The sequence below is a fragment of the Bos mutus genome, chromosome 22, assembly GCF_027580195.1.
Source record: "Bos mutus isolate GX-2022 chromosome 22, NWIPB_WYAK_1.1, whole genome shotgun sequence".
NCBI classification, from domain to species: Eukaryota; Metazoa; Chordata; class Mammalia; order Artiodactyla; family Bovidae; genus Bos; species Bos mutus.
In genome coordinates this window covers 65,623,676-65,641,548 of record NC_091638.1, presented here as the reverse complement: position 1 = coordinate 65,641,548, position 17,873 = coordinate 65,623,676, and the positions used below count along the sequence as shown (strand labels likewise).

General features: G+C 45.1%; 1 protein-coding gene across 1 annotated transcript in view; it reads right to left on the bottom strand.

Moving 5' to 3' along the window:
* TESMIN (testis expressed metallothionein like protein) overlaps positions 1 to 17,873 on the bottom strand; it is a 39,323-nt gene that overhangs the window by 14,495 nt on the left and 6,955 nt on the right. Inside the window, exons 3-5 of the mRNA XM_005908898.2 lie at positions 16,028 to 16,148; positions 14,135 to 14,211; positions 11,144 to 11,238 (exon numbers count right to left, since the gene is read on the bottom strand). Coding sequence (XP_005908960.1) covers positions 11,144 to 11,238; positions 14,135 to 14,211; positions 16,028 to 16,148 — 293 coding nt within the window. The remainder of the gene's footprint in view (positions 1 to 11,143; positions 11,239 to 14,134; positions 14,212 to 16,027; positions 16,149 to 17,873) is intronic.

Below are 17,873 nucleotides of genomic sequence, written 5' to 3'. Positions count from 1 at the left end.
TTCCAGAGGCTAGAGAAAAAGAGGGTCCAGTGGGAATTTGGGAAGACTACTAATGCATTTTATTAGGCAATTCAGCACTAATAGCAATTTCAAACAAAGAAAATATGAGAAAGGAAAACTACAGATCTATCTCACTCATGAAAAAGATACAAAATCCTAACAAAATATTGAAAACTAAATCTAGCAGTGCACATGAAAGATAAAATCAATACATCATGATCAAATCGGGTTTAATCTCTGGCCTACGAGGGTGGATGACCATTAGAAAATGTTGTCATAGATCAAACTGTAAGATTAAAAGAGGAAAGCAATCTGATCATTTAAAAGAATGCAGGCATTTAAAAGGCTTTGATAAAATTCACCACTCGTTTATACTAAGAATTAAAAAAGAAAGGCACTTAGGAACCCAGGCATACACAGAAGGACCCTTTCTGAGTCCGAGGTGGGCATGCAGCAGAAAACAGCCCACACACCCCTCGCTCTGCCCCTTGCCACAGCTCTAGTTGACGGTGTGGTTGACTCTGCTTCACTTCCCAGCTTCCTACACCACATGGTCTGACCACACGACTAGGTTCTGGCCAAGGGACGTTGGGTGGAAGTGGCTGTGGCAATCACGGATTATGCCTTAGAAGGTAAGGAGTGTGCCTTTACCCTGCTCTTTCCTCTTCCTCATGGCGGGAAGGCGACTGTGAGGGTGGCAGCTGGGGAATCACTCGAGGATGGCAGGACATCTGCTGAAGGAGGAGGAGGCACTAACGCCGACCAGCCACCACAAGAGCCCTGCTTGCCGTGCAGAGTCTGTTACAGCATCTAGGCATGTCCTCTGCATACTATAGAGCATTTCTCAAAAACCTATAGCAAATATCTTATTCAGGGAATAAAATTTAGGTAAGGGAATTTTAGAAGTGTTTCTATGAAAATCAGGAGCAAGGCAGTGCCCTGCACCAGCATTCCCTCGTCACAGCTGTAGAGGTCCTAGCTAAGACTATAAGGCAAGGAAAAGGAAAGGATGGGAAAGACACCATCAAAGACACTTTGCAGACAAAATGATTGCTTAAATACAAAGATGAAGGAAATTCACAGATGAATCGTTACAACTAAGAAGTGGGACCCTTGCAAGGAGCAGAATTAAGAACCCAGAACCAGACCCACATGTATACTTCAAACTCTGACAGCTGACAGGGAATGCATGGCAGATTATGGATGACCATATTAGGGTTTTGCAATAAATGGTGCTAGAAAATTAACTGTACATATGATAAAAAATTAATTTCTACCTAATGCCATTCACAAAAATCAATTCCGGGTGCATTAAGGCCTCAATGACAAAAAGCAAACCTTTAAACTTTTATAAATAGTCTATTGGCACATCTGTTTAACCTTGGGATATGGCCAGATTTCTTAAACAAGGCACACAAAGGCAGTAACAATAAAGACATTTGGTAATTTTGACTATATTAAATTGAAAACTTCTGTTCAACAAAAGTCACTGCTCATTTTCTGCCGTGTGTATTGAGTGCCCGGTCGACAGCAGCCTTGCACTGGACGCTGGAGGTAGAGTTGTGAACAAGACACAGACTCCTCCCCATGAGGCCTTCCATCGAGCACACGTTCTCTCTCTCAGGGCTAGAACAAGGGTCAGACAGGGTCAAAAACCCATGTCTAGGGCCAGGACGTACACCTTGGCCCTCAACCCAAATTCCACTCCCTTCTGTTACCTCTGTGGGCTCCCCTCTAAGCAGAATCACTTTTCCTCCTAGGAAGCTCAGGCTGATCTGCCCCAATGGTAACAGCTATAATGGCAGCCACAAGATGAGAGTTGGAAAAGCACCGCCCTCTCTGGTCTCAGGCTCCTCCACTTGGTGGGTCAGTTGGACAGACATAAGGGTTCCAGTCTTCAGTGGAAGAAAATCCAGCTGCCTGCAGGTTGATGAGTGAGAGTGGGTGGCGCTGTTTCAGGGCCTGCCTCACTCCCGAGCCCATGCTGCCTCACCAGTGCTGCCCGCAGTCTAGCTATTCTTGCACGAGGTGTTTGTGTTGTCCTCCTTCCTCAGTGCACTCTCACTGTTGCCCAGGAAACCACGTCTACAGCCCTCACTCGAGGTTTGTGGCCCCTCTCTTGGCTATGAAACACCAGCGCATCATCTGCTAAAGATACTGTCCTCGAGGTACAGACTGCTGCAGTGCAGGCAGACAGCAACTTTCCAACCCTCTGTGGGTAGTCTTACTCTGTCACTTAATGAGAAAGTGACAATACTATTCAAGAAAATACCCAGGATGCTCTGTGGTACGTTCACTTCCCGCAGGCACATTGTAGCCTAAAATTTTAGTTGTAGTGCTTGAAAAGACTTGAGATGATACATTCCAAACTCATTCTTTGTTCACTGGCATCCTGGCATATCCCTGGCTACAAACACTTTAAAACTTTGGAACAACAATAAAAACAAAAATTTGAAGTATAAGATTTTTGACTTTCAAGGGTAAACAGCAAAGGAACTGAAAACGGTGGCTCTAGCCAAGGGGGTTGAGTGCAGAGTGTCCCCTCCTCTCCCACAGCGAGATGGCAGCAGATGATCTTTCCAGACATGGAGGCAAAGTTCGGAAAGCCTGAACACAGAAGTCACTGAAGTGGCGGCCTCTAGGGAGAAGTCTGCGGAGGGGGAGGGATGCAGATTATGATGCAGTTCTCTCCATTGTAATCACATATACTTACTGATTTTTACCCACGTGTATGCAGCACCTGGATTTTTAAAAAATACAATAATGTGGTTTTCTCTTTATTAATGGTCAATTAGTAGTAATCCCTCTTAACATTTATCCAAGAGAGATTCCCAATAATGTGGGACAAATAGACTCCAAGAAAATTAGATTCCACTGCTTTGAACATGACTTCGCTGCGGGGCAAAAAGCTAAAGGAAGCTAAGAGCTATGACTGGTGCTGTTGCCATGCTGGCTAGTGGAGCCGCAGTGGTGAATCCACCCCTGACTGGCATCAGGATGGGTACCTGTGGCACACGGAGACAGAGTGGTGTTGCCACCAGCACAAGCACACAGATCTCACCAAGAAGGTCCACTGGGTTGAATATGCCCATTTCTAGCCTTTCCAAAAGCAGTATTTCTGGAGATAATTGGTTTTTCAGTGGTAGATTGATACCAACCAAAGATGCACTGTTCAGAGTGCTATGTGTTAATTTTTGTGAAACAGCATCCCCTCCGGTGCCTATAGTGTTCCCAGCCTTTATTCAGGGCCCCCTGCTTCTCAGGATGCTGCTACTGAGGAAGCAAAATCACCAGTGCTGAGTGTGAATTTAGAGGTGCAGAGGCACAGAACACACCGGGAGGGCTGCACCTCCCCTGTGCATGGCACCCGCACTTCTCTGGAGTGGGCGGCCCCCGCAGCCCCCAGGCACAATGTCTGCCTTCCCAGGACAGCACCACAAACACTCTGAACCTCCTCTTCATTTGTTCCAACGCTGACCAAGCCCCCTTGTGATGATAAAATCTTTCCTTAGCAGGTTAGTCACCGATTAATCTGGAAAGCTGCTTCTAGGCAAGAAGCTATTTCTTGGGCCTTTCCATTATGAAGTAATCAATAAGTAACCCTTCTTCACTTTAGCTTGGTGGCTCAGACAGTAAAGCATCTGTCTACAATAAGGGAGACCTGGGTTCGAGCCCTGGGTTGGGAAGATCCCCTGGAGAAGGAAATGGCAATCCACTTCAGGACTACTGCCTGGAAAATCCCATGGACAGAGGAGCCTGGTAGGCTACAGTCCATGGGGTCGCAAAGAGTTGGACACGACTGAGCGACTTCACTATTCACTAACCCTTCTTCAGTTCAGTTCAGTTCAATTCAGTCGCTCAGTCGTGTCCAACTCTTTGCAACCCCATGAATCGCAGCATGCCAGGCCTCCCTGTCCATCACCAACTCCTGGAGTTCACTCAGACTCATGTCCATTGAGTCAGTGATGCCATCCAGCCATCTCATCCTCTGTCGTCCCCTTCTCCTCCTGCCCTCAATCCCTCCCAGCATCAGAGTCTTTTCCAATGAGTCAACTCTTCACATGAGGTGGCCAAAGACCTTGAGTTTCAGCTTTAGCATCCATCATTCTTTCCAAAGAACACCCAGGACTGATCTCCTTTAGAATGGACCGGTTGGCTCTCTTTGCAGTCCAAGGGACTCTCAAGAGTCTTCTCCAACACCACAGTTCAAAAGCATCAATTCTTCGGCACTCAGCCTTCGTCACAGTCCAACTTTCACATCCATGCATGACCACTGGAAAAACCATAGCCTTGACTAGATGGACCTTTGTTGGCAAAGTAATGTCTCTGCTTTTCAATATGCTATCTAGGTTGGTCATAACTTTCCTTCCAAGGAGTAAGCGTCTTTTAATTTCATGGCTGCACTCACCATCTGCAGTGATTTTGGAGCCCAAAAAAATAAAATCTGACACTGTTTCCACTGTTTCCCCATCTATTTCCCATGAAGTGATGGGACCAGATGCCATGATCTTCGTTTTCTGAATGTTGAGCTTTAAGCCAACTTTTTCACTCTCCTCTTTTACTTTCATCAGGAGGCTTTTTAGTTCCTCTTCACTTTCTGCCATAAGGGTGGTATCATCTGCATATCTGAGGTTATTGATATTTCTCCCAGCAATCTTGATTCCAGCTTGTGCTTCTTCCAGCCCAGCGTTTCTCATGATGTATTCTGCATATAAGTTAAATAAGCAGGGTGACAATATACAGCCTTGACATACTCCCTTTCCTATTTGGAACCAGTCTGTTGTTCCATGTCCAGTTCTAACTGTTGCTTCCTGACCTGCATACAGTTTTCTCAAGAGGCAGGTCAGGTGGTCTGGTATTCCCATCTCTTTCAGAATTTTCCACAGTTTATTGTGATCCACATAGTCAAAGGCTTTGGCATAGTCAGTTTTCATTCCAGTCCCAAAGAAAGGCAATGCCAAAGAATGCTCAAACTACCGCCCAATTGCACTCATCTCACACGCTAGCAAAGTAATGCTCAAAATTCTCCAAGCCAGTCTTCAGCAATATGTGAACGGTGAACTTCCAGATGTTGAAGCTGGTTTTAGAAAAGGCAGAGGGACCAGAGATCAAATGGCCAACATCCTCTGGATCATGGAAAAACCCTTCTTAGAGACATCTTATTTCCAAGTCCTTAAGAGCCGCCTCACTTCTTCCCCAGTCACAGTGTACATACCTCGCTCTAGGCTTCACGGGTTGTTCATGGGCAACCCAGTCGCCGACCCAGCCAGCAGCATGGCAGCCCTTGTCCACAGGAACCCCTTCACCCCCCAGCTCCGTCCACTCTCGTCTCTACCACCTCGTCCTCCACCGCATCAGAAGTTTCCATCTGGGCTGGCCACTCTGGCTCGACAGTGTCACATGGTCCAGGCTTTTCTCTCTGTTCACCTTCCTCCTCACCCAGCTGCATTATTAGAGTTCCTGATCAATAGTCTCATGGTGTGTCCAACGTTCAGAGAGGTATAGGACTTGCATTCACAGACTAAACCAAAGACAACTCAGTATTTACATACAGTCAACCCTAGATTTTAACATTAACTTAAAAAATCAATTTGTTTGTTCAGTTTTGTTTTGTGAACCAAGTTTCACAGACTTCTGGATTTTTACCCACTTCTGCACCCCCACATCACTGTCCCATCAATGGAGCTCTCAGTGACTTCAGCAGGAGCTCTCCAATGGAAAAATCATGTGGAGATAGTGGTTAGGGTTGTTAGACATCGGCACAAGGCGTATTCTCCCCTTCCATCACGTAACTTAAAGCTAGGCGGGCACTCAGGGCAGAAGCTGAGAGCAGACAGATTGCACGGATGAACCTCCACATGACAGGCGGGGACGGGAGCTCAAGGGCACGGTGCCACCAGTCATGGTGACCGGTCCACCTCCTATTCCAGCCACACAGTCCACCCCAGCCCGGATTCTGCTTCACAACCTGCCCTACCACCCCCCCCCCGACTGAGCCTCCCAGGAAGCTGGCATCCCTGGGGGAGAATTGTTCTGAGAAGAATTCAATATAGAGTAAACCAATTCATCCAGCTTTTAAAAACTAAGATGCGGAAATGTTACAGTTAATGCTCAACAAGAATGCAGTGTTTAGCACTTGTTGGAGGGGCTGGAGAACGTAAACCAAAATCCAAGAAAATCACACCACTTGAGGCGCAGGCAGAGTCTTTTACTAAGTTAGTTGGTCAAGATAATACCGAAAGATCCCAACCAGGCTTATGCAGAAGGTGCTGTTTCTAGTCTCTCTGGTTTACGAGGAGCGTGAGTACACGGCTGTTGAGTCTTAACTGTAGCATATACACTACTAGCCGTTCACGTTTGTCTGGACCCTGCTCCACTTACTGATTTCTATACAACCTTATTTCTACTTAATAATGAAGGATTTGCGATTACTTACAATTTCAGACACTGGGATTTGGTACAGTTACATGGCTTTTTAGACTTTGTGTCCAATGAACTAAGAGTTACTCTATAAAGATTAAAAAAGAAAATGTATTCAGATCATTACTCTTCAAAAAGAGAATTAGCTAAGCAGCTGGTGTTTTTGAACAAAGACTGAAAATCTCAACACCAAAGAGTTATAGGTATCATTTATTAGTGCCAGATCATAAGATGGAGCGGCATGCACATTCACAATGTGAGTAGCAGGCCTGGCCAGGTCCAGCTGCACGCCCAGAGACCCTATCGCTGTCTCCTCCCCAAGCCCGCACACATAGTCTCGGGGAGCAGATGGCCGAACTCGAGGGCACAGGCCCCAGGGAAAGTGAAAGTGAAAGCAAAAGCATTAGTCACTCATCATGTCCGACTCTTCACGACCACATGAACTGTAGCCTGTCAGGCTCCTCTGTCCATGGGATTCTTCAGGCAAGGATACTGGAGTGGGTTGCCACGCTCTTCTCCAGGGGATCTTCCCAACCCAGAGATTGAGCCTGTGTCTCTTATGTCTCCTGCACTGGCAGGCAGGCTCTTCACAACTATGACACACACCGTTTGGGAGCAGAGGAGGGAGAGATATCTCACGTCACTGGGCCTTGGACCTTCCCCAAGCTTCTTCCACTCATCTGTTTAAGCCTCCACTGTGTGTGGCTCCCCACACCAATAGACTTCTATTTCTGTATTTTTCAAATCAGAACACTAATGAAGAGTATAAGCTAAAGAAACAACAGACAAATCATCGTCCACTGTGTTAGAGCTGACTAGTATTACCACGAGTATCACATGTGTTTTGAATGTTATCATGTGGGTACTGGGGACTGCCCTCCTAACTGTTCCTTTGGGGATTAGCCCAGAAGCCGTTTTCAGGGGCATCAGAAGGGGCGAGGTGAATGTGTGCTGGATACTGCTAAACCTGAGGGAGGCTGCGGGTTAAGAAACGGACAAGCTCCCAAGCGTGGCTCAGAAGCACTGCTGCCTGAGGGCACTTGGGATGTCAGCTCTGTGAGATGGTGGGTAGACCCTGGGGTTGAGCAGGAGCACACATGCCCAAACACCGCCTGTGAGCAGGGCTCCCCCTCCCTGGGCCTGTGGCCCTCGAGCTCAGCCTCCTGCTCCCCGAGGCTGTGTGCACAGGCTCTGCCTCTGTGGCCCTGGCTGCTTCTGAGACCACGTTTTGGTCTTGGTCTCCTCAGGAGCTCCGGCAGTGCTCGGCACACACAGTCTTGCTGACAGCCTCCTGGCATCCTGCAGAGCACGGGAGCCACCCTCTGCCTGTGCGCTGCGCCCTCACACACACAGCTGTCTTGAGTCAGGGGAGGTCAGTCTAACCTCAGCTCAGGCCCCCGCCCCCGTGCTCTGGAAGCTCCCCTCATCAGGGCTCCGCCTCTCTCCTCACCGTGGGTTTCTGTTCCAGGAGCCCTGCCCTCTCTCATCGGAAGCCATAAAGGTCCCCGACTCCCGGCTGAGCTGCTGTGTGCTGCTTCTTCTGGAGATGTCTCCCATTTTTAAGGTTATATCCCCACACTATGTTGTTGAGTCTTTATTAATTTATTCTTCATCTAGTCTAGTTTTCCCCTTCATAGAGAGGAGAGTGGCAGCCTTCCATCCCCATGGGTGCCTGCAGGCGGCAGATCTGGCTGCACTGCCCCTGGTGCCCGAACCTGGATCAGATGTGGGCTGTTCAGAGCAGGGGGACATGGGCACCCACTTCACCACTCTTGCCCTCGGCCTTGCCTCTAAAATGGGGCATGGTGTGACCTGGCACTACCTGTCCAGAGGAACCAAAACTGTTCCCTTTAAAAATGGAGTAGGGGCCCATGGAGACACTGCAGTGGTGCCCTGCCGTAACTGTGGAAGGAGAGAGCGCGGTTCAGTGAGCATCTACGGTGCAGGAAGGAGCCAACAGGCGCTGACTATGAGATCACTTTGTGGCTAGACTGTCATAAGTGCTTCAGGGGAATACCAAAATATACATACATACACATCTATTTTAATTTACGTTGCCTGTTCTAGAGGAATCCACCAAATAATTTGGGACATGAGCTATATATAATTGAAAAATTAGAGAACAAAAGATGTTATATAATCAACTATCAAATTATATGATATAGATTATAAATGATATAAAATTCGAGGACAGTTTAATAGAGATGAAAAAACAAAACAAACTACTCCTGAAAGAAGTAGAACTTGACATTGACTTTCGAGGGTGTGAAGTTTTTTTGTTATTCATCAAAAGGATGTTTCAGTTGAAATAACAGCACAAGCAAAGATACCACATCAGGGATGAGCAAAGAGCGCCTGGAGGGACAGTAAAGGGACAAGTTCACTGCAGTGGATTAAACTGAAAAAAACTTCCATGGCTCTAATATTAATCATATTTGACTACTCTTCTATGCCAACCTGAGAATTAAAGGGCTAGAGGAGATCTGGACAACTCTGCCTCAGAAAAGCATTATAAATAAACTGTACCACAGTGAGATATGACCTCATCTTTAAGAAAAAATTTCCAGAGAAGCAGACTCTTGAATTTTATAATGTTCATGATGTTACCAAAAATAAAGATCTCAAGGGATATCAGAATTCACAGTAATGTCTGATTGATAATTTGATTATTAAAGCCATGCAGAGTGACAGGACGTGAATTTTTATTCATATGATAGGCTACTGAATAAGTCAGCCAGTTCACCACCTGTATCTTGAGAATGGTGACTGGGTGAATTCACCCACATGGACTGCTTGCTGTGAGGCCCAAGCTGGCCCACATCTAAGTCACCTATCTCAGAACATTTACACCACAGGGGCTGACAGAATGTCCTTTCTCATGTCCTCACACCTACTTTAACCTTGTTGTCTGATGAAAGTTAAAAAAAAAAAGAAAAAAAAGCCTAACAAAGCATCTAAAGAGGTCTAGCAAATTAGTCGTGGTTGGGAACTCATACAGAATGAAACAGCCAGCAAATGGTTTTCTGACAGCTCCCTCACCAAAAATAACAAGTTGGTAGAGATTCCAGTATGCCATCAGTGCTGTGGATGTAGAGATAATAATCATCTGGCTGATTCAGTGGCATGACATCAAATCAAGTAATTATTTGCAGCAAAAAATACAAAAACAAAGCTCATGTTGTTCCTGACAAACCTTCCTGGCACATCATTTATAATAGAAAAATATTTTATGGCCTGCATAATGACTTCACAACAGAGAAAACCTTGCAGAGAGCGGGAAGAAGGCAGGGGGAGGGTGGGAATAAGGGGGTGCACTGAGTGAAAGTCCCCTCACTGCTGCTCCTCTGTGGAAACGTGTAGCAGCTGCAACGCAGAGAAACTTCAAACGGCACTCTAACTCCGAGAGCCACACCGGAAATAAAGTATTGAAGCACCGAATGCCCGTGGATATGGTAGGCATGCTAAAGCACATGGTGTGCAATACCACGGGCTGGATGCTCCCAGATTACAAGCGAGGTAAGGTACATATCCTGAGAAAATCCTGGGTCATATGGTGTAGCCAAAGATGTAATACCATCAGCAAATCTAGAAGTTGCTCACAGAGTTGTTTTGTCCACAAATATTATGAACCATGATTACAGAACCAGGTAAACAGCAACCACTGATCCACCATGCCAAGATAGTGAAGCCGGGAGAATGGCTCCCACAGTCAGAGTCAGCCAAATTAAATGAGAGTCAACAGCTGAGGTGGCACAGAATCACAACCAGCTCCACGACCAACTACTAAGACTGGAGCAGCAAATCCTGTGAGCAACTGACGTTCTTCAGCGACGCCGCAGAGGTGTGTGTTGACTGAATCCCACCAGGTCACTGAACTCGACCTAGCAGCTCACCTAAGCCTCTCACACGGCCCCATGACTCTCCTCACCCTCATCAAGGTCACAGTGAAGATGTGCCTAAAGGCAGACACTTCAGGAGGCTGGGGGCACTAGAGACCAGCCTACATTTCCTAAATTGCTGGCCTGATTTCTTTCAGGCCCTCAAATGTACTTTTTCATTAGGCTGTGTGTCCCAACTTCTGGAGGCAGGAAGAGATGGCCCTCCATAACCAACTAGATGGCTCCATGAACAAAGAGGGCTGCTCTATTCACTGACAGCACATGAGTGTGAACTCAAGAAAGTTGCAACCAGCTTGGTTAGTTTAGTTAGTTACAATTATAGACATGATTTTAAAATGTCCAGACAAGGTCCCAGATAAGTGCAGCCATATCCACCTGCAGACCATGTGCCTTGGACCCTGCCATTGAACCTGAGCAAAGGCAGCGGGCAGAGGCTGCCATAAAGGCACGGAGACTGCGGTCAGCATTAAGTGACTGCCACACCATTACCTGTGTTGATGACAGCAAAAAAGAAACAAAGCAGCCAAGTTTAAGCCAATGTGCTCTCAAGACAGCTAGGATCGGCAGCAAACCTCCGAAACACTGCCACTGGGCAGTGGGCAGAGAGTGGAAGTAAATGAAGGTTACAGACCAGTCTTTCAAGCAACCACAAACCAGACACTCACAGCAATACTGTTAGTGCACTGCTGAATGTAAAAATCCTATTTTAGAAGTCATGAAAGTTTGCAGGTAAAGTTAACTTTAAAACTCAGAAGAAAATCACAAATGTACCCAAGAGCCTCTTAAACTCTTACATTAAAGTGACAGTTGCTTTTAATTCTTACCCAGCCAAAGTTATTTTTGGTGGTGGTCCTGGAAGAGTTGATCCTGAGGGGAAAGCAGAACCGTTGATTGCAGATGGTAAGGCTCCACTGTCAAGCTGTGTAAAGTCAAAGGCAAGCATAATTTGAATTAGTATACATTTTAAAAGTTTATTATACCTTCTCCCCCCCACCCCAGATATAGACAAAAATGATTTTCTTCTGGAAGTTTATACCACGATCCCTTTACGACAACATCCAGGCCTTATTATCACCATGGTTCTGCTAACACCTGAGAGGGTTCCAGCCAAGGGTTTCAGTAGAAGTGAGAGGAGTCCAGCCCCAGTCACCTCACCCACCAGACCACAGGATGCCCTGGGGCGAGAAAGCCTGACTGTGGTCAAAGACTGAAAACAGGCCAAGGACTCAGGGCCAAGCCACCTACAAGCTGACAAGCGGTTCACACGGCTGTCAGTCGGTTGTCCAGTGTTATTGCAATGGACATCTTTTTCACTTTTATGAACTATAAATTCGGAAATAAATTTAATAACATATTTCTATAAACTAAACATGTTCTTTGATTATTATTATGTTCTTAGTTTAACACAAGAGATCTTGACATTTGAAATCTCATTGGCAACCATTACTTTCTCATCTAATCATAAAAAATTTTGTAATCAATTTTAACAAATTCAAAACCAGTGTCCTAATCTCTGCATTATCCATGTCCTTTGCTTTTTGGTTCTCATGTTCTTTTATTGTATATTATCCATTCACATGGCTTACAGGGAAAGGAAAGGGTAGCAAAATCAACGCTGACCTTTATTTTCTTAAAAGAAGCTTGAAGAAATTTCAACTGTTGAATAAGTTTAGATTTTGAAATTATTTGTGTATATCACAAACATCCTATCCTTGTCCCTTCCTCCCTGAAAACTTGAAATTTAAAAATAAGCTTTATTTAAGAAACATAGTTTTGGAATTTCCTGGCAGTTTGGTGGCTAGGACTCTGTACTTTCACTGCTAAAGACCTGAGTTTGATTCCTGGTCAGGGAACTTCCCTGGCGGCTCAGACGGTAAAGCGTCTGCCTACAATGTGGGAGACCCGAGTTCGATCCCTAGGTTGGGAAGATCCCCTGGTCGGGAAGATCCCCTGGAGAAGGAAATGGCAACCCACTCCAGTACCCTTGCCTGGAGAATCCCATGGATGGAGGAGCCTGGTGGGCTGCAGTCCACGGGGTCGCAAAGAGTCAGACACGACTGAGCGACTTCACTTGCAGGGAACTAAAATCCCACAAGCCACTCAGTGCAGTCAAAAAAAAAAAAGAAGCATGATCTTGGGAAAACACAATTTATCTATCATCCTTTCTCTCTTCTGCTTCTTTTATCATTGTGTGTAATCATTCCCTGATGGGCCCTGAAGACACTGAGAAACCACCCAGGGTCCAACTCCTTCATTACAAATCCCCCACCACAGTCTCACAGGGAGTCACCACCAGAACCACCCTGGTGGGTCTTGAGAGCTGGGAGGCTCTGTGTTCCTCTCCCCTGCTTTGCTAGAGGGAAGTGTTCACCAGTGACAGCAACTGTTTTTTTTACAGTCACCCAGACACCCAATTATTGGGCCCACACCTCCTCATGGCAGTCCATGAGGAGTAGACTTCTCTGGACTTTTGCCTTCTTTTGAGGAAGTGATTTAACAGTTCTTGAGGTTGAGATGATTCTCAGAATAAACCAGATATAATTTCTCTCTCTTTTGCTTATTTATTTAGCCTCAAAGTAAAGCAGAGAAAAAGAGATGTCTTTTAAGTAAGATGTTTCCTGTCGCGTTCCACTTCCTCCTGCTCTCCCCTCTTGCTTGCTCCACCCTTGCCCCATCGGCCTCCTGACTGTCTCCACAGCCCACTGGACCCAGACTGTGAGTGCTCCTCGCCATGCCTGAAAGGCTCTTCCACGTGACAGTCACATGGTTCACTTCTTCCTCTCTCTCAAGACTTTGCTCGAGTGTCACCTTCTCAGTGGCGCCAACACTGACCACCTTGCTTAAACTTGCCACCTGCCTTCCTCCTCAAACCCCCACCTCCAGTGCCCTGCCTCTGCTCTCCTAGCATACAGTTTAATTTATTTATTTATTAGGTTTGCTTATTGTCTGTCTCCCACACTGAAATGTAAACTGGGGAGGGCAGAGTCATCTGTTCTGCTTTGATTTGTTTTGGGGGGTTCACTTAATATTGGCTCACTGATGTAACCCAAGTGCTCAGGCATGCTGCCCTATTGAAGGCCACCCTCTATGAAGGCCTGATACATGTTAGCTTTGCTCCAGCCCTCAGTCCACAGATATAACCAAGAATTACAAGATCTCTGCTCTATGGAGCTTGTATTCCTGTGGGTGGATACAGGCAAACAAACAGACTGAAGAACGCAAGACAGTCACAGTGTGTGCAGAATCAAACAGGCACTGTGACAGAGAGTGGCGTCTACACTGGGGGCGTATGCAGAGAATCAAACAGGCGCTGTGACAGAGAGTGGCGTCTACACTGGGGACGTACGGAAGGCTCTTCTGGAGAGGGGACATTTTACATCAAGACTTAAGGAAAAGAGTACATTTGTCTTATATTTAATCTATGCACATTATGGTGTAATCATAAAAGTATTTTAAACTAAAGAGCATTTTCCTGATGTGGACAAAGGTGGGAAATAAGTATTCTAGACCAAGTGAGGGGTACGTGCTGATGGGTGTCAGGACCACAAAGGACACACTCAGCGAATGGGGCAGAACTGGGGTCCAGAGGCCTAGGAAGGCCCGGTTGTCTCACAGAGCTGGCAGAGAAGGCGGTCTTAGACTCACTCTGCTACTCCCAGTGCCTAACGTGGGGTGAAGGTGTTGGATACTTGGTTTAACCACTGATTGTAAAACAGAGGATAAATATACTTTCTGAGTAATTCAAACTTCAACAATTGAAATTTCAAGAGACAATAATACCCTATTGTATTTTTTTTATTAAAGCAATAACTCACTTGTTGTGTAATGAGATTTAATTTTGCTGGTACTGGCAAAAATCTTCCTACTAAAGTAGTCATGGGTTTAGGGACATCTGTAAGGAAGACAATTACAATTAATTGATAGCATATATTGTTCCTTTTCCACTTGCACATGGAATAAAGTACAAAAACGATAATGTATCATGAGTTTAACATGTGCAAAGTCATTTACACTTCTCTTGATCCTATTTATGTTTTCTATAAAACCTTTCTGGTCAATGTTTTCAGCTTGGGTTTTTTTGTTTGTTTGTTTTTACTTATTACACCTTTTTTCTTTGTCATAATGCTACTTTACTTGAGCTTCCGGGATGTTATGCTAAAAAATGTCGCTGCCCAGGTTCCTAAACTCTGTGCCACGGTGCCCTCGAGTGCTGCAGCACTCACCAGGGAGGCTGTAGATACGTCTCATTTTCAAAGAAAGCACAGCGCCCCCTGTGGGACGACACACGGGCCACCTTCAGTTTGTGTGTGCTCTTCCTCAGGTACTGATTTGATGGCATGTGAATACTTACCAGGCTATTGGGAGCAACTACTTAAGATTGGAGCTGATAGTGTATTTCTTTGGCCTAAGCGCGCCATGAAGAACACCCGTGAGACACTACGGTCCCTGTCAAATTCCGTGTTTGAACTGGAGTGACAGAAGTCTCCTGATTGCCCACCTACTGAAGGCTTGTTGTGCCTCCTCTGAGTGGTGTTTCCTTGAGATTTACGTAACTGAATGCATCTATTTCACGGTTATATTTAATGTGTACACAGTGACAAAGGAAACTAGGCTGGGGGCTGAGCAGTTATGATGATATGACAAGGACATAGATGAGGAGAGCATTATGTAAATCTTCCTTCTGGGGATGATCTAAGGCATTAGGATTTTGTCATGTTCCAGAAGGAAGGGAATTGGGAAAGAAGCCTTCTCTGCCTGTGTAGAGGATCAGAGGCAGCTCTGACCCACAGGGACTGGAGCCAGAAAACCCATGGCTGGTGTGCAGGAAAGTGCTCCTGGAGGTGCTTTGCATCATAGAAAAGTAAATGCCTTAGAGGCATGTTATCTGTCCCTGGATAAGGAGACTATCAGGATGGAATAGCAGTTACATTCTTTTTGCCCTGGGTTCCAAAGGCTTACTGGAATGGCATCAGGACTTAATATTGACTTAAATTATGACAAGGTCAGTGAATCATATGATAATGAAATATTCTGGTTAATTCAAGCTTTAGGGTAACACAATTATGTGCATAGTACACACAGATGCCCAGTTTTGAGTATTAGTGTCTAACTTTTGTAAACACAATCTTAAAACTATGTCATTTGACCTTCCTTTAATCATTCATGAGTCATTTGATGGTAATCAAGTAGTTATAGATTATTCATTATTATTGCACCAGTTTAAAGAAGTTTCTGAATAAATCAACGGCAGATAAGTCAGCATTTGATAGTTATTTCAGAACCCATGATGATGAAAGCAGAGTGCTGGTTCTCCTTGACTGCATTAAAACATTTACATTAAAATGTGTATAATTTTTGCCACATCTGAACAGTCAACCCACTGCCTAATCTGGGAAAGTTTGTTTCAACCCAGTTACCTCTGGCCACACCACTCATGGGTACAAGTAGTTGCCTATTAGGATCACAAAGCTCTCTACAGATAGCAGAAGGAGAGGACAGCTATCTAAGAATTCGAGATAGTCAGAACAATGTACATGAATTAACCTATAAAGATATATTTTTCTAGTCTTAACTCACTAATATGGGCTGTAGGTTGCCAAATTGCCTAACTGCCTATTTGACTTTCACTCCATAAACATTCACACACATATTCACTTACCAACTTGCATGTGATATATGACATATTTTTCTATTAATTTACTTTGTACCTGACTGTAGATAATTATTTTGGTCTTGATACTGAGGAACCAAATGAAGTGCTTGTAGTTCTCTTGCGCCAGAACTGTCTATACACAGCATTTGTGTGCCCCCTTTCAACTGACATATCACCTAAAATGAAAAATAATGATCAGGCTCCATTTTTAAAAAGATATCCAGTAATATGAATCTAAGTAAACTTAAATCCAAGAACACAGTTTTAATGCACAATTTAAGTTTTAATGGAAAATGGTAAACTATAGATATATTCTCACTTATTTACTCTACAATAACATGCTCTCTGGAGGGACCACAAGGCAAAAAAATTCCCGGGGAAACGTCTTGGGAGGTGTGTTCAGTGTGTTAAGAGAAGTTCCTGCTCACACCTGTCTCTACAGGTATAGGCTTAGGGTAGGGAACAGGTGACTATGAACCAGAGCTTCTGTCCACCTGTCCAGGTACTCCACGGTCTTCAGGAATGGAGAGAGTGTGCTGATTTGCCTAACCTGGCCCCACTGAAATCCAGTTAACCATAGGAAGGGCTTTGTCCCCCTGACTCCATCTCTGTAGCTGGTCAACTACTTAGAATAATCTTTAATTTTATGACAGTTGTTCTCTCCTTCCACATGCACATGTTATTATTTAACATTTAATGTGTTTTTAAGATACCCATTTATTTCATTTCCTACAAGTACAGTTTAGAAAGTTTAATCCAAGTACTGGAAAATTCCAAGAAACCATGTCAATCTTTCTGGGCCTGACCAGCACCCTCAGATCGCCTAGTTGGATTCTGACCATATATAAATCCCCAGCAAGCCTGGTGAGTCACCAGTCCACCACACCAGTCAAGCCAAGCATGGACTCGGCCCTCCCCTGGGCAGCCCTGTCCATGGCAGTGCAGCATGAACATGAAGGTGAGAGGAGTCACTGTCTCTCACCGCACATAGCTTCTAATTCTGATGGTAAAATCGCAAATACCCAGAGAAACTACGGTTTCTGTTGTTAGGTTGCCTTTGGGTTTCCTAGACAGGAAAACCCAAATAAGCTTAAAGGATCGATGTTACCAAAATAACACACATACAGCCTACATTAATGAGGTGCTGATCGCCAGCTCACACCTTCAGATCATCCTGACACTGGATAAGAGGCCAGCATTCATGTTCCATTGGAATTTTCTTTGTATTTAGAGGATAATTATAGCCACACACGCACAGGTGCACAGATGGGCTGAGTGGACTGTCCAGGCCTCTGCCTATTGCACAATTCTGGACTCCTGAGGGACACAATCCTGTCCCTCCTGTGAGCATTCTAACATTACTCAGGAGTCTGGTGTAATCGGAAGAATTCTCATCCTGTTCACCTGATCTAAGTGTCCTAGAAAAGCTCTGCTCATTCTCAAGTATTTTCCAGTTAAAGTACACACCTTAGGTTTAAGGTCTCCTTTCTTGGAATAGAGAGCTGATGGTGGGGACAGCAATTGGTTCTTTGGACCTTTTGCCAAATGAATGCTTGGGGCTGGATTTCCTGGTTTCCCTCCCTTTTTGGTCCTCAACACACCACTTACAAGTAGACTATGCAACATCTCTGTTTTCTGATCCATAAAATGTAGGTAAAAATAATGTCTACCCTACAGAGTTTGTCTGTATTAGTAGCTCAGTCGTGTCTGACTCTTTGTGACTCCATGGACTGTATCCTGCCAAGCTCCTCTGTCCACGGGATTCTCCAGGCAAGAATACTGGAATGGGTTGCCATTTCCTTCTCCAGGGGCTCTTCCCAACCCAAGGATCAAATCCAGATCTCCCGCATTGCTGGCAGACTCTTTACTGTCTGAGCCACCAGGGCAGTTGATAGATTAAA